At 39.3% G+C, this 27,707-nt stretch overlaps 1 protein-coding gene across 1 annotated transcript in view; it reads right to left on the minus strand.

Annotated features, from left to right (window-relative positions):
- Positions 1–27,707, minus strand: part of b4galt2 (UDP-Gal:betaGlcNAc beta 1,4- galactosyltransferase, polypeptide 2) — a 137,387-nt gene that overhangs the window by 65,996 nt on the left and 43,684 nt on the right. Inside the window, exon 3 of the mRNA XM_026937068.3 lies at positions 7,550–7,785. Within this exon, the coding sequence (XP_026792869.1) occupies positions 7,550–7,785 (236 nt within the window). The remainder of the gene's footprint in view (positions 1–7,549; positions 7,786–27,707) is intronic.

Consider the following 27,707-nt stretch of genomic DNA (forward strand, 5'->3'; position numbering starts at 1 on the left):
TCGGCAGAAACAGCAGTAGAAGATGTGAGCGACAGCGTTACATTCAGCCTCATCACGCTACTGTTATTTGATTTGCTGGAGAAAAATGATTGATCTATATTTGAAACACTCACTTCCTCACAAATGAGAGGGATGATTCCATTTTGGTAGAGCAACATGTCTGGGCAAATCTGTTGCCAGGAAATAAAGAAACAGACATACATATCCTGCTGTTTTCCTCATCGTCTTGGCCTGAGCTTAGTTCTATTAAACGAATAAAATAGGGAAGGATTGGAGGGTTCCTCTTTCATCCTCTTTCATCTCTCCTTTCTCTGCAGCCAGTGAGGAGGACAGGAGTGATGTATTGACGGCGGTGGGAGGTCGAGCTGGCGCTGGTATAATGACATCATGAGTAAAGGTCAGTGGTTTGGGCACTGCCACATCGTAAATCCCTGCAGGTTCTCACTTCAGGTGTAGCATAATACATCAAAACTTCCTCAGACTAACAATCTCACTGTATTACCACACCATAGAATTGAGGAAAGCACACTTAAACCCTAGGTGGTGACAAAAATAAATGGACAGACACAAGCACTAGAGATGCCTATTTTCATCCGGAAGGAATTAAAATTATTTTAATAAGGGTGCAAGGATATTGCATCAAGGTTAATTCCTGACAAATTTCTTTGCTTCCGTCTTCATGCATTATGCACAAGTTATTAGCATAATACTAGAAGGGCTACAACTTAAATGATTTGCTCACTGAGAAGGACACTGAGGGAGAAACGAATCGATGTAACTATAGTGAAATAGCAAGGCTTATTTCTGAATGAGACGATAGCAGACTTTAGTCAGAGAGAGATCCTCTCAACACTCAGCCTTTTTTTCCTGAGCATCCTGAGAGCTCTCTACTAAAGTCATGTACTTTTTTGGTTCACAAATTGACAGCTGCACCCAAGCTTCGAAGCCAAGTCATCCCCTGACCTGATTTGGTTCTGCCTCTTCTGTTCTCCTTCATTTCTCCTCTGCAGTGTCCCCATCTCCTGTTTCTGCCCACATGTTCATCTGCTCTTCTCTTTCCTTTCTCGTCTCTTTCTCTCTTCATCTCATCACACTGCTTTCTGACCACAACCTTGAGGATCTTAAAGGTTGCAATCTGATTAGCTCTCTGCTCTTCAATGTATCGCTTTCAGCAGGAAAACAAACTTTTCGGCACTGCAGCACAATGAGCTGTCACAAGGCAGGTGGACATAAGTGCAAGCTTAATTTAGTTCAAGTAGGCAGGAAAAATGATGAGCAAAAAGAGGAAATGGTCAAACAATCAAGCAAACAGAGCAATATAGGACAACCAAAGCAAAAGGCTTACGCCAGTGAAGCAAAAGAGACATAAAGCTCAGACTCGCACACTAAAAAGATGGCAAAACCTCACATACTACATGTTAGAGCAGTTTAAGTAGACAGGGTAATTAAAGAAGGGACCCCTTTAATTGTAAACCAAATTCATGGACCCCTTTAGTACAGAATTATTTTATAAACACAGTCTATTCAAATATTAGGCTCATTATTCAAATGTGCAGAAAATTGTTTTTATTGGAGCCATACAGCTTTTTATTCCAGAAATGTCCACCAACAGAATACATTAAGACCATTTTGATTTTATAGGCTACTTTTTGTTTTTTTGTTCTTTTGTTTTTTAATTATTGAGTTTTGGATTAAATCCATTTAAATGAGCAGTCTAAAACCAGGCTAATGACTATAAGAATGCAACAATAAGTACAATAACTTTTAGAGTGCTGAGAGATTTATACTTCTGTAATAACAACAACAACAACAACAACAAAGTCATGGACCACTGGGTTTGCTTTACAGCACACCCCCTGCCTGGTACCTCGACTCCACTTTGAGAACCATGTGAGACCAGCTCCCGCTAATTCTCTGTATATTCAATGTGGATGTTTGCAATTAACTATCTGACCATTTTCCTCCATTTTGTCAGGCTTTACCCCATCACAAAAACATCTGAGATCCAAAAACAGGAACAATTTAAAATGAAATGACCACAAATATCAATTGAACTTAATATGCTGTAGTCAGTTAGCTATACAATCCTGTACTTCATGACAAGTCATCTTTTAACACTGAAGAGACGTAACCTATTACTGTCACACTTTTCATTCCTGCAAAAGATCTGCAGAGATAATTTAATCAAAACCCTGAATACACTCCTGATACCAAACCTACAGGAAACCCACTTGTTAACAGTTCGTGTTAGTAAAGTAGGCTAATATTTACTGCACATATTAGAGTTATTGTATTTTTTTTCTGTGGCATGGTGCCATTGCTGAGTGCTTTAGCCAGAAACATTGATGACAGCCAAATATTGACAGAGTCATCAATGTGTAAATGGCTGGCTGTGGAGCTCAGGCTGAACCCCAGTGCAGAGCCTCATTAGCAAGTGCAGGTTCACATCTCAGCACATTAACTGCTCGTCACTTCAGCCCCAACCACTGGGCCATCAGCCAGCTGACATGATGAGCATGATGAGGGACAGAGAAACATTGGCCTGCGTTCCTGGCAGTTCAGCTGGTGCTACCCTACAGTCTCACCGGACTCTCACCAAAGAGCCAAGGAGAGCGTTTGAGGTTTCAGGTCTGGAAGGGGCTTGAGCTGGAGTTTGGGCTTGGTAGAGGGGTTTCAGGTCTGGCTTAGTAGAGTTGGTAGAATTGGTAGTTGGTAATTGGTAGAATTGGAGTTCTGGTTTGGTAGAGGGGTTTCTTGGTAGAGGGGTTTCTTGGTAGAGGGGTTTCAGGTCTGACTGAGATGAGAGATGGAGAGATGGAGCTGTCAGGTCTGGGGGGGGGTGGGGTCTTAAGCTGGAGTTTGGGGTTGGTCAGAGGTTCCAGGTCTGGAAAAAGCCTGAGCTGGAGTCTGGGGTTGTTCAGGGGTTTCCGGTCTAGAAGGGGCTTGAGATGGAGTTTGGGGTTCCTGCCAATAGAATGATGACTGAGTTCTGGGAGCAGCAGACTGCAGAGAGTGCCAGTGCTCACCAATGTTCCCTTTCTTTATTTCTACAGCACTATTTTGTCCACAAAGCCTAAGGGACCTAAACCAGGGCATAAACAAAGACTAGAAAAGTTCTTGCATCAGGGGAAATTCCTGCCACACTTCATTCTTCACACATTATTACCGATATGTTGCAGTGGATACAAACGTGAAATGATCTGCCTCTTTGGGAAGGACACAGCGGCAGTTCTCAGTGTTAGTGCTTATAGAATAATGATGATCCAGCATAAAATCTGCAGGAAGCACTGGGTCGTTTTACACCCCAGCGCCCCTTCTGACATCATTTCCTAAACTTTATTTTGTTCATGGCTGGCAAGGTTAGTGGCACAAGAAATGAGACTGGCATTGTCTCTTTCAAGGCTGCTGCTTCACCAGGGGCTAATGGGCCACTGGAGACAAGATGATGAAACATTTTTCTGGCTCTAAGATATGGCACACTAAAGGCATTTTAAGACATTAGAAAACAAGAGGTTCCAGAAATGCAGTTTGGAAAATAAATGCCACCATCCAGGTAGACTTGGGACAGACTCCACAGGGAGGTCATGTAAAATCAGGACAATTCCACATGCGCAACTGGCAAAGAATGAATGTGTCAAACCACTGAAACGCAGACAGACTGAGATGAGAGATGGAGCTGTCTCTTATAAAAATTGTTTTGACTCTAGGAACAGCCATGTCAGGAGTCAGAAGAGGGCTACTACAACTAAAAGTCTTCACTTAAAATTAACACTTTACTGAGCATGATTTATAAAAGGACTCCCAACTGTCATGTGTTCAAGCATTTAAAAGACTTTACTCAAATTTTATTTGGAAATGCTAATTCAAACATTTATTTGCATTTCCTTTACAAGTGAGGTTTTGAGACATAGCTGAAATTGAATAGTAGACGGTGTATTTGAATTTGGATTTTTGTGCACAGAAAGGTACAATGGCTGCCAAAACTAGAGTGCAAATGCAAAGTCCATTTGATTTCATTTCCCTTTTTAAAGTCTGATTCTTCCATTATGAAAACTTCATAGCAATTCTTCCATTTACAACTGCACTTACTCATCTTACACTACACCCTGTCCAAAAATAAAACATCTTTCTAATCCTGTTTACATTTGAATTTTCCCTATCAATGAGGTAGACCTGTCAATCAAATGCTGTGGGTGGGAGGTTTTTTTTTTGGTAGGGGCTGGGGGATCTGGGGAACATTTTGTGATGAAGTGATGAAATCAAAATAATCTTATGACAGTGGTGGCAGATTTTCTTGCAGTGGTATGAATATGGAGATTGCTAAGGACATTTTAATGTTTGCCAAAGGGGACATTTCACAACCGATTTCTTCTTGCTTTGAGGTGACAGGGTTCTTGATCTGTTGGGAAAGGTTGTGCCTTTCACAAACACCATTATTAGAGATGCTGACTTTGTAAACTTGCATCAAGTAAAAGACTCGATGCAAAAAGATAGCAAAAGCAGCTTATTTTGCAGGAAATACCACAGACATGCAATGCCCCTTCAAACTCCCACCTACAGCTTTGATTCACAGGTCTACCTCATTGACAGGGAAAATGCAAATTTAAAAGAGGATCGAAATAGATTCTATTTCTGTCTTAGTTGTACTGTGAGGATGTGAACATGCAATCACAAACTGAAGGATTGGTATTACTTTTCAATATGGCAGAATCACACCCGTTTCTGTTATTGGTCTTCAGTAGCTGCTTTATCCTTGTCAGGGTGACGGTGGAGCCAGAGCCAATCCCGGAAACACTAAGCACGAGTCGGGAATACACCCTGAACGTGATGTCACTCCATAGCAGAGCGTTCACACATTCATTCACACCTAGGAGCTATTTGTTGTGTTTTGTGAGGTGTGAGGAAACAAAAGAACTCAGAGGAAACCCAGACTGACACAGGGAGAACATGCAAAATTCTACACAGACAATCAGATCCTTTTAGACACTGAAAATGAAATGATTGTGCATTTGCATTTTACATCCACTGTACATTGCTATGCACAAAAACACAAATGCAAATCCACAATCTGCAGCTGAATTTGAATTGTCTCTATTTACGCACATTAATAAGGGACATGCAGCTGCAAATCCATGTTTTAATTAGCATTTTTCCAATTAGCATTCCAACGGAATTTGAATAAAGTCTGGAAAATGCTGCCATATTCACGCCTGGGACAGAATGATAGGGTGAGAGAGAAGCGAGAGAAAGGATAGCACAGGCGGTTTTGTTTTGGACAGACTTTGTTTTAGACAGACTGTTGTGCAGCATCTGCCAGATCTCATTGTTTTCAAACCACATGGCCTTTGGAGAAGGAAAAGTGCTTGGCTGTAATGTGATTTAGGTTGTCTAATGCTTTTAAAAGAGCTGAGTGCCTCTGAAACACACTCATGCGCAGATGAAGGTGGAGCTGGACTCTGAATCCGGGACAGATTGGTAATGGTGGATTTTTTTTCTTTATGATTCGTGTATAATTGTAAAGTGTAGTCGATTACGCAACCTAACAGGATTCCTCATTATCGTCACAAAACATAGCAATAAGCCAAGGGACACATTCTGTAAGCAAACAAATTGGGAAGTTGGGAGTTCTAATTGGAAAGGAAAAGCAAGGCTGCTAATAAGATTGTGCATTAAGCAGTGATCTGGGCTGAAGCAGTGTATTTTCTCACTGTTTTGGATGAGGAAATCTGCCAGCATAATTTGTGCCATGAATATGCTGTGGTTGAAGTTCCACGTTGCTTGGCGTTTAAGAGCTCAAACAGCTATCGGCATGTTTTGCATGTTAGAAGAGACTGTTGTGCATTTTCTGATCTGAGACAAAAAACTAATAAAGAGTTAACAAATAAAACAAATAAAAAGTTTGGATTTTTTTCAGAGGAAAAAGCTCATTTTGTTCTCTGAAGCTAAAAGAAGCACTGTGGTGTGAAGTTCTTCACAGCCCTGTGCATCAGCCTCAACTGGCCTAATGATCACCATGGAAAACAGAAAGGAAGCACAATGCTAATAATTCTCACAAGGTGCTGTCCTCTTTCTGAGTGACATGGATAATGACGCTCAGTGGCAGCTACGTGATTGCATAGAACAGCTACATTACATGTGTGTGTTGTGTGTGTGTGTGTGTGTGTGTGTGTGTGTGTGTGTGTGTGTCAGAGAGTGTAGGAGTGAGAGATAGTGGGAGTTATTAGGACAAGACAGGGCAGACACTAGATGGACACTACTAACCACAGCTCATTAACTAACGAGGACAAGTTTGGTGTGCTCAAAAATGTGTGCGCACACACACACACACACACACACACACACACACACACACACACACACGCACACACACAAAAAATAATCACAGTGTCATCATAAGCCTCACATGTTTTACAACAGACTTCAGTATACTACAGAAGACTATAAAAGTTTAATTGCATATTAGAAAACTTGCTCGATTCTTTTGCTTACTTGTGTTTCTAAACCCAGGAAAAAAGAAAAGAACTTTAAAAAAAAAAAAAACATTAACATACACAGATGGTTCACAGATGGGGTGTGACAGCTCTTCATAAAGCAAGCTAGCTTACAGACTGACAAGAAATTATTATCTGTATCCCACTGGTGGATGAAATGGCTCAAACACTATGCCATACAGTTCAATCAGTTTCATATTTCTTCCAGTCATTGATGAAAAAAAAAAAAACTGCATAATTAAGACCCTCCTGGAAACAGTTCTTTGAATTGTTCCTCTGGGGAAACACTTCAAGGTTCTACTTGGAACCTTACAACAATGGGTCTCCCAGTCAGGAAGGGCTCGAAGTAGAATCCCTTTATAAAGAAGCTAAGAACCCTTAACTATCTAAAGAACCCCTTTCATGAGAGCATAACTAGTCAATACACAGGACAACTAGCTTAGAAAACACCAAACCCATCCATTTATCCCTTCAGCTTCACTATCTAAACATCGCAAAGTTCATCCATCTGTATATCTCTCTATCCAACAAACTGTCTTTGTTCACATCTATTAATCCATCCATTTTTATTTCTATCCATCTATGTGTATGTATATATATAGAGAGAGCTTTTTATAATTAGCATTATTTTTAATTTACATTTGCTGCCCATATTTTGAATCTGAGACCTTTACAATAACAAATGCTTCAGAATGCGAATAGACGACACTGACTCAGTGCTGGCCCACTTTCAGTACCCTGGCTCTGCACGTAAACCCATCAGAGATGCCCTTTAATCTACAGTTCACTCCCAATTCCATCCATCAGAAGCTTTTTGGCCCTCCACTGATGGAGTGCTCACAGCGTCCAGCCTTGATGCACACCTTTTTTCTCCCCAGAATAAGACGGATGGAGACAAACTTTTGAATGATGCTGTTTTTTTTGTTTCTGCAACACCCTAAGATGAGTAATACTTCCTCAAACCTGTAGTTAGATAACATTATCATCAGAAGGCTTGGCTAGGAACTCAAACACACACACACACACACACACACACACACACACACACACACACACACCTGGTTGATGATGTAGATTCCATAGTCGATCTTCTGCCGCCGTAGGATGGGGTGCAGGTAGTGGAGCCAGTATTTCAGGTGGTGCTCTCTGTGCCGAAATGGAATGATAATGGCTACTTTTTGCTTCGGCCGACAGTCTGGTGGTGTGTACTTGCCCCCTTCTGTCACGTTGGGATTCTCCCTCTGCACCCTCTCCATGCTCATCAGAGAGCTGAACTCGATCAGGAGCCGTCCCACTGCACACACAACACAAACGAGTTTAGAAAAATGGCACATTATTTTACCTATTTTACCTATGGTTTACATTATTTTAAGAAGAATAAAAATGCTAAATACAATTCACTTTTATTGTATAGCACTTTTAACCATAAACACTGTTCCCCAATTTGAAATCCAGAAGCAACAGTTGCAAGCAAAAAACTTTCCCAGACAACATGGGAGGAAGTCCATCTTGAGAGGAACCAGGTTCCAAAGGGAAACCATCCTTTTTGGGGATTTTGATAATTAAAGCGAACAACCAAATAGTGAAAAGACTGCGGAAATATACAGGAAGATTTAGAGACTCAATAAATTCAACAATAACAATTATAGTAACAATTATAATACAACTATTATATTGAAATAATATAATATAGTACCATAGTATAATAATAGGGCCTTTCGCACCGCGGGAACCTTTTCATAGTACCTGAACTAATTGTGGAACTACCCACTTTTTGGCGTTTTCGCACCTCCGGAGCTGGGTGCGATTTTAGTACCGGACTGCCTTTTTCGAGAACCAAATTAGCTCCTACTCCGGAGCAGGGTTTAACCAGCATAACTGGTACTATCCGTGACGTAAGTAGACGTTGATTGGCCAAATGTGTACGAAAACGCCCTCACCCGCCATGATTTAAAACGCCGTGTAAACATACTGTAGTGTCAACTTATTTTGCTTTACGTATACACATCGACATTCCATGTCCATTATTGTGAAACCTGCGAGACACAACAAAAACACAGCTCCGATCACAGCGTCCTCCATCCTCGGGTTCTTTACGTTTCTTCTTTGTTTCCGTTGTTGAACGCTGCGCACAAATGACGTCGCTGTCTACCGGCTTATGTCACTTCCTAGTGCCCACTGTCAGTGTGAATGCAACCCTTTTAAATGGTACTGGGAAATAGTTCGCGCAAAATCGCCCAGTACTTTAGTAAATTTAGTTCTGGAACTAAAGCGGTGCAAAAGGCCCCACTAATTACTAAAGTATAATAAAGACCAAAAATACTGCACAATATAGGTATTTTGCATAATTCATAGTCATGTGACCAGCAGAAGGTGGGCCTCATCCTTCCCTCAAGTTACTAGCTTATTGCTCATCCATAGATACTCATTCATTCATAGATCTCCAGTAACCATTTTATCCTGGTCAGGGTCGCAGGATATCCGGAGTCTATCTATCACTGGGCACAAGACGTTCACCCCAGATGGGACACCAGTCCTTCACAGGGCACCATGCACACACATTCACACACTGATTCGCATAGCCAATCCACCTACATGCATGTTTTTGGGAGAAAACCAGAGTCCGTAGAGATAGTAAAGTAAGCTCAGGAAGGAACTCGGAACCCTTGAGCTGTGAGGCATCAAGGCTACCTGCTGTACCGTGCCACCCAACATAGAGCTTAACAACTGATAATCAATAGTCCTAAAACAGGAATGTACTGGATCACAAATTGATTGCAGGCTCACAGATACACTTACTTTGCTTAAACGTTAAACATCTAAACATCTCATTTTAACACTTTCTAAAGTGTAATGATTGAGGAATGATCAGAGAAGCTGAGTAAGAATCAAGGGTTCATAAATTCCATCTCAGCTGATCCAATCAGTAAACTTAAAATACACTCCCAATTTTCCCTCCTTGATCCCAGGGTACGGTTGGGTTTCTCATGTTCTCATTAGCAAAGGTGTCTAAGCCATTAAATATTCATAGCGAAGACAGGTTGCAGTTGCATGGCTCAGATGCTTTCTCCAGTCAATTCCTAACAGAGGCACGATCACGACTCAGCTCACATCACAGTTAAATCACTCATGGAGGGATATATAAGGAGGGATACATGCTGAGCCATGAGCCCACTAAATGAGAACACTCTAATGATGGACAGCTTTAGGAGCAGGTATGGGCCACTTTTCAGTGCTGATAAATGATCAAACACACAGAAGCTCTTCATTATGTGGGAGACTGACACTCGGGGGAGACGAGTGCATGTTCAAGCACTGCACAATCCAGCATCCTGAATCAAAATGAAACGAAACTCCTCTGTGCCAGGCACCAGTCAAACACAACAGTGCTGACTGAAACCCATCCAAACATCACAGAGCTACTGATCTGAATACAGCAGATGGAACTGTTTGACACACACACACACACAAACCCACAAGCACAGTTTGGCTTTAAAAAAAAAAATGCTTAATGAAGTTGCTTGAGCAAAGACTGATTTGTTTGAGCATTCTCTGTTCCCAAATCATTAAATAAGCAGTGGCAGGGCAACCCGGGCAGCACGCAGGAGACAGCTAGGGATTTGTGTCTCTCTCTCTCTCTGTGTGTGTTTTCTTTTGCTCTCTGGAGCGAGATAAATCAGCTTTTCCTGATAGGCTTCTTCTTGGGACAATTATTTCTCTCACAATCCAATGTTTATAAATCTTTACGTTATGTCATTGATTCCCCCCCAGCCTATAGCAAATGCCATAATGGTCCATTTTTTTACAAACCTGACAAGATAGGATGGAGGATGGGACAAATAAAGGGTTGCGTCCACTTTTTATGAGATGTGGCAGCCACCAACCCAATTACAGGCTTTTTCCTCCTTCTCTCAGTAAATCCAGTGTTCAGCTCTACTGTGTCCCCTAACATTCAAAAGGCCCCTTTGAAGTGATCCTTCCACAAAAGCTGATTGGATCTGGCCACTTTTAATTAGCGGTTTTAGATTAAAAAAAAAGCCAAAGAGGCAAGGGATATAGAAGGGGGAGAGATGAGTGCAGCCATATTGGAACTGGGAACAGATAGTCAAACATAAAGGTGTAGACAGTATAATATAACCCTTTATCATAATCATAAATTAGCACATTTTAGTGTAGACATGCAGACAAAATGCTGAGGGAAGTAGTGAAATTACACACTGCACATATCAAAAAAGTGCACATTAGTCAAATATTGCTTTGAATAGAAGTATAGTGTAAATATGTAAGGACTGAAACACATCGGGTTGTACTGTTAAAGGGAAATTATCCACACTAGGGTGATGCATTACCACCCCAAAGCTGACTAATTCCCTATAACAGCATGCCCCATAGTGTTCTAATCATTTTATACCACAACAATTTGCTAACAATTACATTTTTTTTTATTTAATAATGAATGACGTCATACTTTTTGTCCATTTAAAGTCACATTTAATGTTGTGTAATGTCTGTGAGACACGTTAGTTCTTGTTGTTACTTACGCTCACCGTCCACTTTAATAGGAACACCTGTACCCCTGTTCGATCATGCAGCATGTGATCTCAGTGACTTTGACCGTGGCATGGTTGTTTGTGCCAGACGGGCCGGTTTGAGTATTCCAGAAACTGATGATTTCCTGGGACATATAATGTCTCTAGACTTTACACAGAATGGTGCAAAAAAAACAACAATAAACTTCCAGTGAGCAGGGCTGATGACAGGGGTCAGAGGAGAATATCCAGACTGGTTCGAGCTCACAGAAAGGCTACAGTAACTCAAATAACCACTCTTTACAACCGTGGTGATCAGAAAAGCATCTCAGAACACTCAATACATCAAATCTTAAGGTGGATGGGTTACAACAGCAGAAGACCACATCAGGTTCCACTTCTGCCAGCTAAGAACAGGAAGACCTCTATCCCAAAGACGCTCTCATATCAGAGAGCTTACAGCTACAAATTTATATCTGACTATTAAAAATCACATACACTTGAGAATCCTTCTGTAAATGTTTAAAAAGTGTCTCCTTACAGAAAACATTAGCTGCACCTTACCAATAAATCTGTTTATTTGGAGTGTCTGCCATACAAGTTATTGTGTAAATTGTTACTACAGAAATAATAACGTATTAAAACAAGTGTATTAATATTGCAGCTGGAACTACCATCAGAGCCATGCTACTATCAAAAATGAATCAACTCCTTCAAAACAGTCAGAATCGATCATTCAACAGAGCTGTGGTATAAACCAATAAAGAAAAGAACACACCAGGTTTCACCAGGTATACAGATATAGATACTGTATACGCAGAAATATTCATTATGTACACAAAGAGAGCACTACATGCCCAAGAACATGCACAATAATGCACATGGTATAATGGGGGTAGCATTTTGTGAAAAAGCGTCTATTAGTTTAGAATATCCGTAAGACTCAATGTGAGGTGTCTTATCCTGAGTTAGAAACTCAGTTGCTCTGTTTATTTTGCTGATACACGTTTTGTTCAATGTAAATCAACTCAAAACCTATGGAAAGCTATATAGAGCAATATTAAATATAGAAACAACACAATAAGAAATAATATAAAATTTTTAAAAATTTAGCTTTTCCATATTTGGCCAGTTTCTCCATTATTATATGGATCTGTTGTACACTATTGTATTATAGAAGTGCTATCTGGGTGGATTCCATACTGCTAAATTAAGACAAACTTGCAAAGATGGCATAATAATTCAATTATCACTACTAACTATGGTTATGCATGTCTATCAGCTTCAATATAATATGCAATATACTATATATAGCATTGATTAAATATTTATTTGAACATTGGTCATCTTGTTATTTGTATCATCGTTTGTATCTTTTGGATCATCTGATTTGTTCATTTTCATACCTATTAGTCAGTTTGCCAACTTTGAATCAGAGTGAAATTGATCCTTTCGGTTCATTTGCTATTTGGATTGGTTTCACAATGCACATGCAAAAAAAAAAAAAAAAAAAAACTTCAGCTGAAGTGTGTGTAGAGGGGTCGAGGGCTGAAAACACCTCGTAAAAATGGTTTCATTTAGCGTTCAAATACAACAATGGAAAAAGGTAAGCTAAGCTTTGGAAAATTCGCATAGAAATCACAGAAATCAAGTGAGCACAGAACACAGAGATGGTTCTTAATAAATGATTAAATAATATTAAAGGCAACTACACTACAGTATATGGCCAAAGTTTGAGGACACCTGACCATCACACTCATATGTGGGTCTCCCTCAATCTGTTGCCAGAAAGGTGGAAACACACAATTATATAGGATGACTTTGTATACTGGAGCATTACAATTTCCCTTCACTGGAACTAAAGGGCTCAAACCTGTTCCAGCATGATAATGCCCCTGTGCACAAAGCGAGCTCCATGAAGACATGGTGTGGCAAGGTTGGAGTCGAAGAACTTGAGTGACCTGCACTGAGCCCTGACCTCAACCCCACTCAACACCTTTGGGATGAAGTGGAATAAGGGCTGTGCGCCAAGCCTTCTTGCCCGACATCAGTGCCCAACCTCTTGCGCTCTTGTATCTGAATGGGCACAAATTCCCATGGCCACGCTCCAAAATATAGTGGAAAGCCTTCTTAGAAGAGTGGAAGCTGTTATAGAAGCAATGGGGGAACAATTCAATATTAATGCTCATGGTTTTGGAATGGGATGTTCAATACTCAGGTCTCCACATATTTTTGGCCATATAGTGTATTGTAGTGTATTTTTGGCCAACATTTTGTGTATTCTAGTCATCATTTTTTTCTGTCCAGACATCTTGAATCTTATTTTTGCAGCACTTTGAAGTTTGGGTCAGTACAGCAGCTCAGATTATACAGCATTTGGTTCACTACCTGCAGTTAGGTCGATTCAGGGTCAAATCCCTTTATTGAAGGCAACAAAAATCTGGCAACACCAAAGGCATGAACTGCATACAGATCATTTCAATATTTAAATGGGCCACTCACAATATCAGCTTAAATATAGCACTGTAAGAATCTGCTGATATATCCACTGATATACCTTTTGAACAAGTCAGCACCTCTATATGAATATTGTACACAGTTATACAATGATTTTTTAAAAAAAATGCAACATTTTCTGTTTGGAGAAAAAAATTGCACCAGTTTATACACTTAAGGCAAGACACTACCAGTGAATAGCGCTTTTTTTATATAATTAATAAAAAAAAAAAAAAAACCAAAAGAACGCAGTAGTCACAATTAATCTTTGCTGTTTACTGATATTCAGGTATTTTTTTCCATTAGAATTTTTTTTTCATTTATTTATTACATTTATTTATCTAAATTAAGCTTCATCTAATTAAAAATGCATGAGTTTACACACTTAATAAATCAAAAATCTAGTATTTTAATGTCAGAATAGCTTTTTATTTTATTGTGAATGTGCTCTCAAGAGAAAGATTTTTTACAGTTTGTTTTAGTTTTTTTAGAGTTTGTTGGAATCTCATTTATTTATTGTTTAATCAAGAAAATACCATATTTTATGCTATTTGTCAGTATAAAATCTAACATCAATCCAACAATAATCAATGTTTTGTTATATGCTTCTAATTAGGAATAGAAATGTGAAATATTTCATAAATGAACGTCATCTAGAAACATTTATTTTTGGTTCTGAATTTTTTATTTTTTTTTAAAAAACAATTTTGGTAATTTTCAAATGTGGTTTCATGTGTTTCCACTCTATTAAGTGAGGTTTAGCCCACTGTGGGCGCTTTCGATGGTGGACAGGCGTGAGTATGGGCACTCTGACCGGTCTGCAGCTACACAGCCCCATACACAGCAGGGTACAATGTACTGTGTGTTGTGACACATTCCTCTTGTAACCATCATTATAATTTTCTGTGACTTATACCACAGTAGTTCTTCTGTTGGTTTGAAGCAGATGGGACTGCCCTCACCACCCTTGCACATTGATGAGCCTTAAGTGCCCCAAACCTTGTCTCTGGTTGGTGGTTTGTCCCCCCTCGGACCACTGTCATGGGTACTTACCACTGCTGACCAGGAACATCCCACAAGCCTTACCGTTTCACAGATACTCCAACCCAGTCATCTGGCCATAATGATCTGACCCTTGTCAAAGTCACTCAGGTCTTCATGCTTGCCCATTTCTCCCATATTCAACATATTGACCAGGAGAACTGACTGTTCGCCTACTTTCTAATATACCGCAGACTTTCACATGCGCCATTGTTACGAGATAATAAACGTTATTTGCTTCATCTGTGAGTAGTCATAATCATTTGCCTCATAGGTGTTTACATCAGGAAACAAACTTTTTTTAATGGATTTGTGACATAACAGATTGCGCCAAGTGGGCGGGAGCTCAAACTTTCTTCTTTTATTACTGAAATGTATCCGAAAGTCAGAAAATGATTGACATGACAAAAACAGGCATTTCTACTTGTAGCATCATGCCTTAAATTCTAAAATTTCTTTCTTCTGTTAATTCTTTATAAACACTGAAAAATGATAGAGTTTGTGCCATCAGAGCACTTCTACCTAGTGTCATCTCTCAGGAACATAGTTTAATCAAGTTATGTCTAAAGCTCTTTGTCTCTTTGCTGTACATTTCAGAATGACTTCAGAAGAGGCAAGAGAAAGAAATGTCAATGCTTCAGGCAAGCAAGACAAGTGGTGCCCTTGTCAGACACTCTGTAGTAAAACCACTCCACTGTTTCCCAACTGCAGACAAGATTTTAGCAGAGTGGCAGGACCTACATATCTACTAGTCCCTTTGAGAGCTACTTTCAGATCTGCCATCCGTACTTCTCAAACTCCTGGCAGACGCAATACCCACATGGTTCTCAGGACTGTGAATGGCAGGCTTCATGCTGATGCCCTTCAAGAAATCTCAATACACTACAACTGCACATTTACTTGATGATTCAGATTCAGAGGCTCCCAGAAGGTCAACAGTAGAGCCTCCATAAGCTATTGAAGGACTGCAGAATAACTGCTGTGTTCTTGCTAACACTTCACTAGCTTAATATTACCAGTGGGACCAATTAGCAGTGTGCTAAAGCTGGAATTTCAGTCCATGTCTTAGGTGTTGCCATTTATTTATCCATCAGTATACTGTATGTGTTGTCATCTGGGAAAACCCATCAGATTTAGCTGGAAAACAACCAAATATAATGAAAAATCAGGTTTTAACCAAATATGTGGGCTTTTTTAACCAATACAAAACTTTGCCATCTCTACTTTCTACTAAGAAACCAATATATTTCACCATAACAACATCAAAATGTGTTTAATTAGTTTCTAAATAGTTTCTAACCTTGCCTGGCTATCTGCTTTCAGAGATCACAGCAGCTAAGGAGTCAGTTTAACAAACACCACAGTAAATAGGCTTGTGCAGTATAGATTTTTTCCCTGCTTGGGGTTCATTTTATAAAATCATGATAAAGGATTTAATCGCCCAGAACCAACAGCCTAAAAAAAGACAGAAAAATAAGCATTTCCACTATTTCAGGTTTAAGGAGAGTAGGGGAGTGTGTGATAAAAGCAGCTATGCAGTCAGGAACTGCTTGCCAGCAGCTGTAATTACAATGGTAAGTAGTACAGTATATATACTTGTCTAACCTTAGCTGAGTCAAACATACCTTGATAGATTTTATTTCATATTATTGAACTCAAAACATTCTCAAAACCCCCTGCACAAATCATTCCAGATTAATATCCCTATCTCCCATGTTACTGGGGGAAAATGACTGCTCTTTTTTAGAGTGATAACTCGCACCAGGATACTCTGATGTTAAGCTGTGAAGTTTGGCAGGTCTGGTAACATAATATAATATAAATGGCGTAAACATCACTGAACATTGTGGCAGTGCAAGATCGTATAGAGACAATTAAATTGTTATATCGCACAAGCCCAGTTACGAGTGCAATCAGTCTGCCCAAAGCTAAACTGATCATTGCTGGATGGTTATGTGCTGTTGCAAAATAGACTTAAGTCTAATTAATTTTTGTTTGTAATCAGATACCAACGGCCAGAATGTCTGTGATTCTCCTATGCAGTTACATCATAAAAACAGAAAAGAGTGCTAACACATTCTCTGCAGATGACAGCGGACAAAGTTTGTAAACGTTTAAATGACCTAATAAAAAGTCATTAACTGAAATAAATTTAGTGAACAGAACAGAACTGAATTTCAGCCAAGGTAATGGCAACAGTGAGGCTTTTGTTTAAATGAGTGATTTTTGCCTCAGGTGATGACACAGAGACTGATGTGGATGATGCAACTAATCAAAGTTAAAACTCATTTTCCATTATAAACTTATTTCTTTATAAATTGGCAGTAATTACAAATGCTACAACTCTACTTTTGGTTGAGATTGCATCTAGTTTTCTGAACTACATAACCTATAGAAGGAAATGTGAAGGTTTTTCACATCATATATTCATATATTCCACACATAGATCCAGAACAATGTCTTAATGACTGGGGAAATGTACATCCTGTACATCTACTGCAGTCCCTGTGTTCCTGTACATCATGTTCTCTCTGTTCTCTTTGTGCTAAAGAAGCATGTGTGACAAAAAGCTGACAAACGTTTTGTGATTTTGCCAGCTTATTACCACAGCTCCAACAGCCAGCAGCACCTGAAGACGAGTTCGGAGTTTTGATGTTCTGGTGTAACAATATCTGACTACCTGTATCTGGAACCAGTAAGCAATGTGTTGATTGGCGAACTGCTGGCGGTCAACACACAGGCAGTGATTACAGAGTGTGTTACCAGGTCCTTATGACTTACTGAGATGTCTCTTTGTCTTTCTCTGTCCAAAAGTGGGTTGCACATGCACAATGCAAATTATGAGGGCTGCCAGCAAGTCAAGGAGAAAGAGAAAAACAGAGCATGAAAAATGGAGAGAGAGAGAGAGAGATACTGTAGAAAGGAAGGATATACAGTATAAACAGGCAAAGCTAGCTCACTCAAGCTCTCCTGGAGCAAAGGGAGATTAGCAAGATCAGAAAATCTACTTAAAGCCTAGCAGGAGGAGAAGGCCAATCCAATCAACTCAGCCTATGTTAAGTACCTAAAGTGTTTAGATCTAATCAGTGAGTAAAGCTCTCATCTCGCTCTGACTTTGACCACTGGAGTAATGACCACATGCTTAGTTTGGATATAAAAACACATATCAGGGTCCGTGGGTTGAAATAGAGCACAGTGATTACTTTTGAATCTTTTCCTTTAACTCTTACTTAATTGCAAAATTGTTAAGAGATCAAAAGCTGGGGTTCTCCTAACCCTGGATAACCTCCGGTGAGAATGACCTGTATGCCTGTATTTTATATATTTCTGTAAAGCTTTAATATCTTTAAGATCTAACATCTGAGTGGACTGTGCTATGCTTATACACTGAGCTGGTTGCGTTTAAATCTAAACCTTCCTACAGACTGCAGAAGAATATCATTCCAACCAATACATGTCTTATCATTTAAGGTGTTAGGAACTATGCTGTTTTTCTCACTGCCTGCTAGGATTTACAATTTTGGCACCTCTGCTTCAGGATGTAGTTGTTACTTACCTGGAAGGCATTACCATCTGTTGCACCATTGTAGTAAAGCTCTGAAAGATGAGCTGTTCCCATAAAGCTAGCTATGGTTAAGCCCATCTGTGGAGCTTCCATGCAAGGCGGAGAATGACGCTTGACCTTGTGTCATCCTGATGGACGGACCATCACAACATTCAGTGAACCAACACATGGTGATGTTCCAGAACGTGTAAGAAGAGCAAGAGGGACAGATGAACCACCCTCAGTTCCAACTGGCTGATGTGTTCTGACCTTACACTGAGGGACCACAAGCCCACTGTGGCAACACACTGCTCCCCAGCCTGTAAGAGATGCCATCAGGGGAATCAAGGCTGGTTGATATACATCTCAAAATGAGCTATGGTGCTTGGAGAGGCCAACAGGTAGGACTTGGAAAGTCCTAAAATGTATAGTCTATCTATGTTCTGGAGAGATGGAACATGAAAACTGGCATTGCGAAGATCCACTGAAGTCAACCAGTCCTGTGGTTACAAGGCTTGAAATATATCTTACACCATCCCTTAACAAATTACCCAAGGACATCCCTGTAACAAATAGTACTACCTCTGCAAGCAGAACCATGGTATTAGAATGAGTTAAAATGATACCTTTTTACAATATATAAGTCAGCAAAACAGCTACCTAAATCAATTTGAACAGAGCCAAATTGTGTTCTTTATCAGAAGAAACCTCTCTATAGCAGCAGCAGCAACATATACTTCAGTTTGCATCAGTAGATTGCCACACACTTTACACTTGCTTAGCAGATGCACTGTCAAAATAATAATAATAAAAAAAAACGGTAGCACAGCAATTAGCTCTTAACACTCCGTCAGTCATTTTTACTGCATGATTCCAAATTGCTGGAGCACAATGGGCTGTGTCCAGTCCTCTCATTTTCATTCTGAAGGCAGAGAGTTATGCAGTGCCACCAGCAAGAGTGTGACCACTGAACCATGAGGGTGGGGGGAAAAAAATCAGCAGATGGAGGAGGAGTTGACAAATACTGCACTCCAAGTACCATGAAAAGAGAGAAAGAAAAGGAGTGAGAGAGAGAGTGAGCTTTAACTGAGTAAAAGGAGAGAAAAACAAAAATAAAGCAAAACAAGCACTGGAGATTTAGTATACCAGACAGAGTGAATGTGATTTAGAAGACGTGTACGAAGATAACCACGCTCTGCTGGGTCTCGATAGAGTGTCAGTGCCGTAGGCCAGGAGCCAGTGGGAGAGTGTTATCACCTCTTAATATGCACCTCAGCCCAAAGCAAGTGAAGCTACACCACTGCTTATACACCACAACAGCCACAATCCAATGCCATGTCCTACTTCAGGCCCACAAAGCTGTTTCTTTCCTGTTTACACAATTGCACATTTTGACTATATAGTATACAGTTACAGAAGAGAAATTACTCATAACTGCACTATCACCCATCTGTTTATTTATATCTGTATTTATATCTGTTGTCATCCAGATGAGCATGGGTTCCCTTTTAAGGCTGGTTCCTCTCAAGGTTTCTTCCTCATGTCCTCTCAGGGACTTTTTCCCTTGCCACCATCCCCTCCGGATTCCTCATTAATAATAAAAAATATAACTATATTTATATTTAAAATTTATATCAGGAATTTATCTATTTCTCTAAAGCTGCTATGTGACAATGTACACTCTTAAAAGAACTATACAAATGCAAACTATACAAACAATGAGTTGAATTGAATTGAATTGAACTGAATATGTCAGCTATGACAATGTCTATGCTTAAAAGCACAATTCGAATAACACACACTTAAATTAAATGAATAAAGACATTGACATAGCAAAGGAATTACAAGTCTGCTGATATCTATAGGAATTTCACTTAGCTTTCAGAAACAGGCATAATATGAAACGCCTTGCAGCGCAACATGGACATATCTTCTCTGCTCCCACTCAACCAATCACTCAACGTTATTATCCACCTTTTCATAGCAATAGGCCTCATTCACACAATTAACTGCAGAAATTATTTTGTCAGTGATCTGAGCACAGTGCTCTTAATTGTGCCAGTTCATGGTGTGCATATGAAAATCAGCCTCTTCAGATACTATAAGCAAAGTCCTCTCAGCGGCAGGGCCTACTTCACAAGGCTCACTTCACAAGGCTCGAAACCAGAAAGAGTACTCTCTCAGTGAGAAGAGAGGAATACACTGGAGTGACTGGGCATGAGCAACATGCTGACAAATGAGCATATAATAATAATAAAGTTGCTCTCAGTTAGAAAACACTGATGCCTTCCTATAACTCATTGGGGAGGAAGAGAAAGGGATAGATCACCAGAAATAGGAAAAAAAGAAATATTATAATGGGAGCTAATACAAATGATGGAATGGTATCTAGATAAAGGGTGAGGAAGACCAATGTCTTCTTGAAGTCATGATTATCACAGATGTAGGCACTCTTGTAATTCAACTCCTTCACCCTCAGCTCACTGCTTGAGGATCATCATCCATCCACTGAGAGCGTAAAAAATAAATGACTTCTGAGATTTGCCCAGAGTTGTAAACATTGACTGATTTCCGGCAATGGAAAGGGAGCTTATTAAAACACAGTCAAAGTGCTGTGTTAGCTTGATTGCAGCATGTATCTAAGTTCTACTTAAACTCAAATCCTTAATTAGAAATTGCTGAAAAATGGAAGCAATCAATGAATGCTAGATCAGACCCACTAAAACACAGCAAAAAATGATTTTACCATTTTCATTTTTGGCAAGCTTGGAGAAAAAAAAAAAAAAAAAAAAAAAGACTCTGTGGTGGTCTTGTCACTGTTTTACCAATTACTTACTGAGACGTGAGATAAATGGGTGGCAAGAATACTTGTAACACTCACATTTCAAACAAGAGAACAAAGTAGCTTAGACTGATCACAGATAATGTGACTCAACACGCATGTTGAAGCCATAACCGTTCTTACACCAATCAGTCCAATCAAAGACTACTGAAAAACAGACTAAGCAAGATTAAGTAGCCATGGGTACCAGAGTTCGGACAAATGCATGGAGGGCTTAACTAGCCATGGACAAAATAACAGTTCATCAGGTACATTCTGGGAAGATTTTAGTTCATTCAGTGCTTCACTGCTGTACTTGAGCAAAGAGTTTTTGCGCCGCTCCCTTCCAAAGCCGAGGCGGCCGGAATCCGTCTTCTCTCTACTCAATTCCTGGGTAAACCGGAGTCCTGACATACAAAAGGACCAGCTGAAAGCGACTAAGGGGAAAGAAAGGCTCCTTTTGTCTGGGTCTGCCAGCTGCCATCTCCTCCCAGTCAAACCCAACCTTTCATGTGGAGCCATGGAAGCTCAGCCAAAGCTCCGAGATAGCAAAAAGGAGCCGGAAGCAGCAACCGGAGGCAAAGTGAGTGTTCCCATGCCAAGGACTGCCCGCTGTGCCACTCCTCCAGGATCCCAAACAGGCATGCTGAAAATGAATCAGGCTATCAGTCATGAGAAAAATGTACATAAGGCCGAGAGGTCGACAAATCCAGCCTTTGCCTTGTTGATGGAGAATACCTGTCCCAGAAGAGTGATCAAAGATAAGCACAGCACAGTCCAAAACACTGATACTGTATCTATGGCTTGGTATCTAAGGCTATTAAAGCCAGCCAGACTAACTGCAATCTCTTCGACTGGGGGCAAAACGCTGTGAAATTGAGCAGTGTCCTCTTGTTGCTTTTGGAGTGTTTCACACTACTGCAGTCCTCTTCACATTATACCTTGAAGGCAAAGACAGGCTCAAATATACTCACAGTAAGAGTTGTTGTAGAGACACTTTATACAGCAGTATATAGTTTAGAATTGTGTGAAAATGACATCTGAATATATTATAACTGAATTATACTCCTCGAAGAGGAAATTACTGTAGGACACAGAAACAACATCACCTTTATATTGTCATAAAGGAACGCAAATACTAAATGTACATTAGACACTGCTGTTTGAGCTTTTACACTGATCTTGTAATCATTTTACATTTTATTAGCTCTATCTATGTAGTGCTCTAAAAAACTCCTGTGGGGGTTGATCATTTCTTATTTGCTTTTATAACACCTACTTTTAACGTCATATACACAGACAGTATTGTCTCTTGATAGCTTCCCTGTGATCGTTATGGCAGGAACATAATGTAAAATGACTCACACCTCTTACTTTCAGTTCTGCAATATTCCTTATACAGTACTTGAGAAAAGGTTTTATCAATACTGCTCCCACAACTCATTAGTTATTAAAAGCTTTATAATAAGTACAGACTGTAGAGTTGTAATCTTGGCTAACCTGACCTTAAGTGCTACAGAATTACTGACACAAGACATTTAGATTAAAGCAATTTTAAATCTTAAAACAATTGTCCACTACTTTTATATGCCATTTCTAAAGAAATCACTATTTGAAAAGTTTTATTTGATGTCTTATGTTCAATTAATGTATGCACAGTCACCCTCCACTTTAAAAGGAACACCTGTACACCTGCTCATTTATGCAGTTATCTAATCAGCCAATCATGTGGCAGCAGCACAATGCATAAAAACATGCAGATACAGGTCAAGAGCTTCAGTTAATGTTCACATCAAACATCAGAACGTGTGGGAAAAGTGTGATTTCTGTGACTTTAACTGTGGCGTGGTTGTGGGTGCCAGATGGGCTGGTCTGAGTATTTCATATCCCCTGGGAATTTGACACAGAACAGTCTCTAGAGTTTACAAAGAATGGTGCGAAAAACAAAAAAACATTGAGAGAGCAACAGTTCTGTGGGTAGAAATGCCTTGTTGAAACGAGAGGTCAGAGGAAAACTGCCAGACTTGTTTAGCTGCCGGGAAGGATATAGCAACTCATATAATCACTCTTTATAACTGTGGTGAGCAGAAAAGCATCTCAGCATGCACAAAACCCCGAACCTTGAAGTGGATGGACTACAAGAGCAGAAGACCACATCAGGTTCACTCCTGTCAGCCAAGAACAGGAATCTGATGCTATCATGGGCCTTCATCAAAATTGGACAGTTGAAGATTAGAAATTAGATTAGGTCACCTGTTCTTTTTCCAGTCTTCAGCTGTCCAGTTTGGGTGATTCTGTGTCCATGATAGCCTCAGATTCCTGTTCTTGGCTCAGCGAGGTTGTAAAGATTGCTTATTTAAGTTGCTATAGATTTCCTTCCTCAGACCAGTCTGGTCAATCTCCTCTGATATCTCTCATCAGCAAGGTGTTTCAGCTTGCCGACCCACCCCATACAGGATGTTTTTTGTTTTTTGCACCATTCTGTGTAAACTCTAGAGACTGTTGTGTGTAAAAATCTCAGGAGAAAAGCAGTTTCTGAAATACTCAAACCAGCCCATCTGGCACCAACAACCATACCACAGTTAAAGTCACAGAGATCACACTTTCTCTCCGTTCTGATGTTTGATGTGAACATTAACTGAAGCCCTTGCTCTGGATCTGAATGATTGTCTGCATTGTGCTGCTGCCACATGATTGGCTGTCTGGATAACTGCATGAATGAGCAGGTGTACAGGTGTTCCTATTAAAGTGGAAGGTGAGTGTAATTTGGTCAGGCATTAAAAAAAAGTCAAATGAAAATCTGGATGTGGTCCCAAGAACCAATCTCTTGAACCTGGGGTTCATTTCAAGAAAGCTTGGGTTTGGGCAGCACCATGTGTGTAAGAAATCTGCTACTTTGGTCAGAAATCGAATAACATGATCAGTTGAATTTGTCACATTATTTATTGTTTAAAGTCTATTAATAATAGTGGGGAAATGTAACACTGTGCTCTGCAGAGGAGACAGTGGCCCTGATTTACTAAAATGCCACAGTGAGGGCAAGTGAGGGGAGGAAGCAAAATATAAATGAGATTTTTGCATGTGCTAATTGTCCCCAGGAGCTGCAGCCAGTTCTCATTATGTTAATAAGGTAAATGTAAATGAAAACTTTTCAGACTCTGTTTATAGTGCTGTTGGTATCAGGTGTGAGAAAGTTCAGAAAATATCCAATATGAAACAAATTAGAAATTAGATACAACATTTTCAGACACTGCTTGTTATTCTGTAACCTTTCTCATTATTAAGACCTAGAAAATGGCATAAAGTTGTTTTCAACTGTGGGTGTTGTTACGTTGCATATGATTTCACACACACAGTCTTTGGATATACTGAGTGAGTATGACATGCAAACAATACATGATTCAAATATATCAAATGCTTCATCTGAAGTATTGAACAGTGTCTATGTAATTTATGGCAAAAGACAAAAATTCAGTAAATCTTGCAGTGGTATGAAAAATTACACAGTATGTTTTACAATAAAATGTTATTGAATGTCACAGGTTACTATCTTCATAGCCTCTGTTTGCAGATGAGTTATCAATAATTAGTGCATCACTCTAGTCCATAACCAGTGGCACATGGGCTACCTTTATCTGTTCTACACCAAGTCTACATTTTTACTTGACAAAAGTGATAGGATAGTATTCTCAAGCAATGATTAGTGCTAATGACCTTGCTTGGCCTATGCAAAACTTTTTTATTAAACTTGTATTGTAATATTATAACAATAGTAGTAACAGCCAACTCGCAGCTCAATCCCAGGGTCACTGTGTATCACTGTTGACGCCTTTCTGCATCTTCAGAAAAAACCAGTATGAAGAGGTCATGTAAACACAGCAGCTGGGTAATTGGGCACAAATGGAGGCTGAGAAGCACAACATGCAATTTTCAGAGGAAAATGTGCATCCACCCCCTTATTCTAAATCTCAACACCCTGGTGAATGAAATTCAATGCTTTTGCCCTTTCAGCCTTGATCTAGCCATCAGCAGCACCTGTCACGTGCTCATGAAAATTCAATGCTTCCATTTAGTTATTTTTGTTCCAGTCAGCATCAGCATCCGCACTGCCTCAGAATAAGATGAGACCAGGTCAAATCAGGACACGGCTTTAAATTCACACAATGATTTTAGGCACAAAGTTATGCTAAACTGGAGGCTATAATAATATTATTAATATTATTATTATTATTAATAATAATAATAATAATAATTCAAAAATACAAACATTGGACAGCAAACATGATTGGTTGCTCAATAGCATATGGGATAAAAATCTAAAATGGTGTAAATGTCATTCGTACCCCACAAAATATTCCTTTTAAAAAATAATACACTGGCTCAACTCAAAAAATTAAGGCAACAATTTGCATGGATCTTTTTAAGTTATTTCAACTCAAGCCATTTTTGAGTAAATATTGTGAGACTTGTCTAGTTAGCCCAACTCAATTAGTTTAGCACAACCAACATGATTTGAATTGTCCTCTAAAAGATTAATTAAGTTGAACCAACTTAATATTATGTGGTCAAATTAGTTAATTTAAGCTGTTCTATGTTATTTATTTAGCTTTCTACTCAGTCTACTCAGAAATGTCCATACAAGTTGTTATCTTAATTCTTTGAGTAATAGTAACTAATTTCAATTCTGTCAGAATGAAAAAACACAGCAATTTCAATTTTATAATTGTTTATTGTAAAAACAATGCAAAATCGATCGATCCACAAACTTTCATTAGTAGTGCCAAATTTAAATTAGGACAACGCAAGACTTATTCTCAAACATTCAGTGCGGATTACAGTCATTCGGCTGCCACTGTAAAACAAAACATAAGAAAACTGAAGACACACGATAGCTAGAGGTCAACTTCACTAACTCCAAATTAACAAAGGGCATGCTGTAGCTAACTTAGAAGATGCTAGCTAGCTAGCTGAAGTCAACTTTCAAACGGTGGAATTAGCCAGGGGCAAGCTGTAACGTTACATTAAAATTTAGTGTCCTGTGACGACGATTTTTTGCACTGTGTGCCGATATAGTTTGATAGCTGTTGCTAGTAAAACAAATCAAAACTAGTTAGGCTCCTCAGTATGTACTTTTGATGTTTGCACTCGCACTTTTCCTTCGTTGTTCGTTTCTGCTGTTGTTTCTCCTCCTATAGGCGTGGTCTGGCTCTGACATGTTCAGACAAGATCCAGCTCTGTTCTCTGCTTTTTAAGTCACTACATTTTCACGTTTCACTAACTTAATACTTTTTTGTTGTTATGTGAAAGCAAGGCTGTTTGTTCAAAATCCATATATTAATAAGCTGAGACAGATTTCTTTCTTTTCAGTTTGACAAACTTCTTAAAATAAGTTGTCAACTCACTAATACATGTAAAAAATTTAAATTTTTATGTTGAAATTGTTCTTTATTTTAAGCTTTTCTCACTAGCCACATGGACAATTTTTTAGTGTAAGAGTGAATTTCATCTTTGCCTTCCTCTTCTCCTGCTTCATTATTACTGTATACTTCATTGTGAATTTCATGAAATTGTGAAGCACCTCCTCAGTAAGCACCTCCATCTACCCTTTATATGTGTGAATGCTTCCTGTATAGTCTCTGAGCTGGCGATTGATGGCTTGTGGAAGCTGTTGTTACATATATTCTCAAATGGATTGTAAATGCTTGAATTTTGTTAAACTGCCATGTGAGTGTGGAATAAAGTTAAAGTCGAAATCTATTTTTTCAAGTAAAGCTTTCAGTAATCAGAGAAGTAGAGGATATGAAGCATCCCCTAGCAGCATTACAGCCCTTGTGGTAGAGATATGATTTAGCAAACACTAGCATCTTGTACCTTTCCTGGCCAACTGATATACATCCCAGAATGTCATCTGTGGTCTCGGAAAACCTTTCACAAACCTCGCACAACTGCTGGGAACTACTGTAAGGTTTTGAGGTTTCCTCAGACACTTTGCTCACAGCTTACAGATACAGGGTATCTGATCTCTGATATCTTTTCTACACTTTTCTGGCCACAAGCTTCAGAACATTGAATTTTCTGTACAATGGTTTCAAGCAAAAAACCTAACACTATGACATATTGAGTCTTTGAACATTTTTAAGAGTTTGAAGGAGTTAGTGGTGAGTAAAGAAGATAATGTCACTAGTGTGCCAACAGGCTACAGGAAAAGGTCTGCTGTTGGTAATCTGTTTTGTCAGTCACATTGTCTGCTGCAAGATTAGATGTATTGTGAAAGCAGTTTCTCTATTATTGCAGCTGCAACTTCATTAGTTTTAATGCAAATAGTAGATAAATAAATGGAGATAAATATGTGTAAGTGGACCAATTAGGGATGTGCCTTCTACCTAATATTAATACTCAAATATCTGTAATTTGAGTTAATTAACGGATATCCAGATAACCAGCTTTAGTCTGGCATAATCAAGTATTCTTTAAACTTTCGTTTCAAAACTGCCACAGAGTGCAGGACTGGAATCTCACTGGATTAACAGATTTAACAGCAGCAAGGCATGTTCATAACAATCTGTCCATCAGTACAAATATTTGCACATTATATTTACTAAATCAGTGAATGAAATCACAGAAATAAAATTTCAATGCGAGCCCAGTGCCTGGTGTATAATGAAAAGTGTTGCAGAGCAGTTGGAGATGTGCCTTGACTGCAGTGCCATTAATAGAGTAAAACTGGTTTAATTTGCAAACCCGAGGTAACTGATTTGCGTCCACTGACATTTAACATCTTTAAT

The sequence above is a fragment of the Pangasianodon hypophthalmus genome, chromosome 4 (genome assembly GCF_027358585.1).
Source record: "Pangasianodon hypophthalmus isolate fPanHyp1 chromosome 4, fPanHyp1.pri, whole genome shotgun sequence".
Classification (NCBI taxonomy): Eukaryota; Metazoa; Chordata; class Actinopteri; order Siluriformes; family Pangasiidae; genus Pangasianodon; species Pangasianodon hypophthalmus.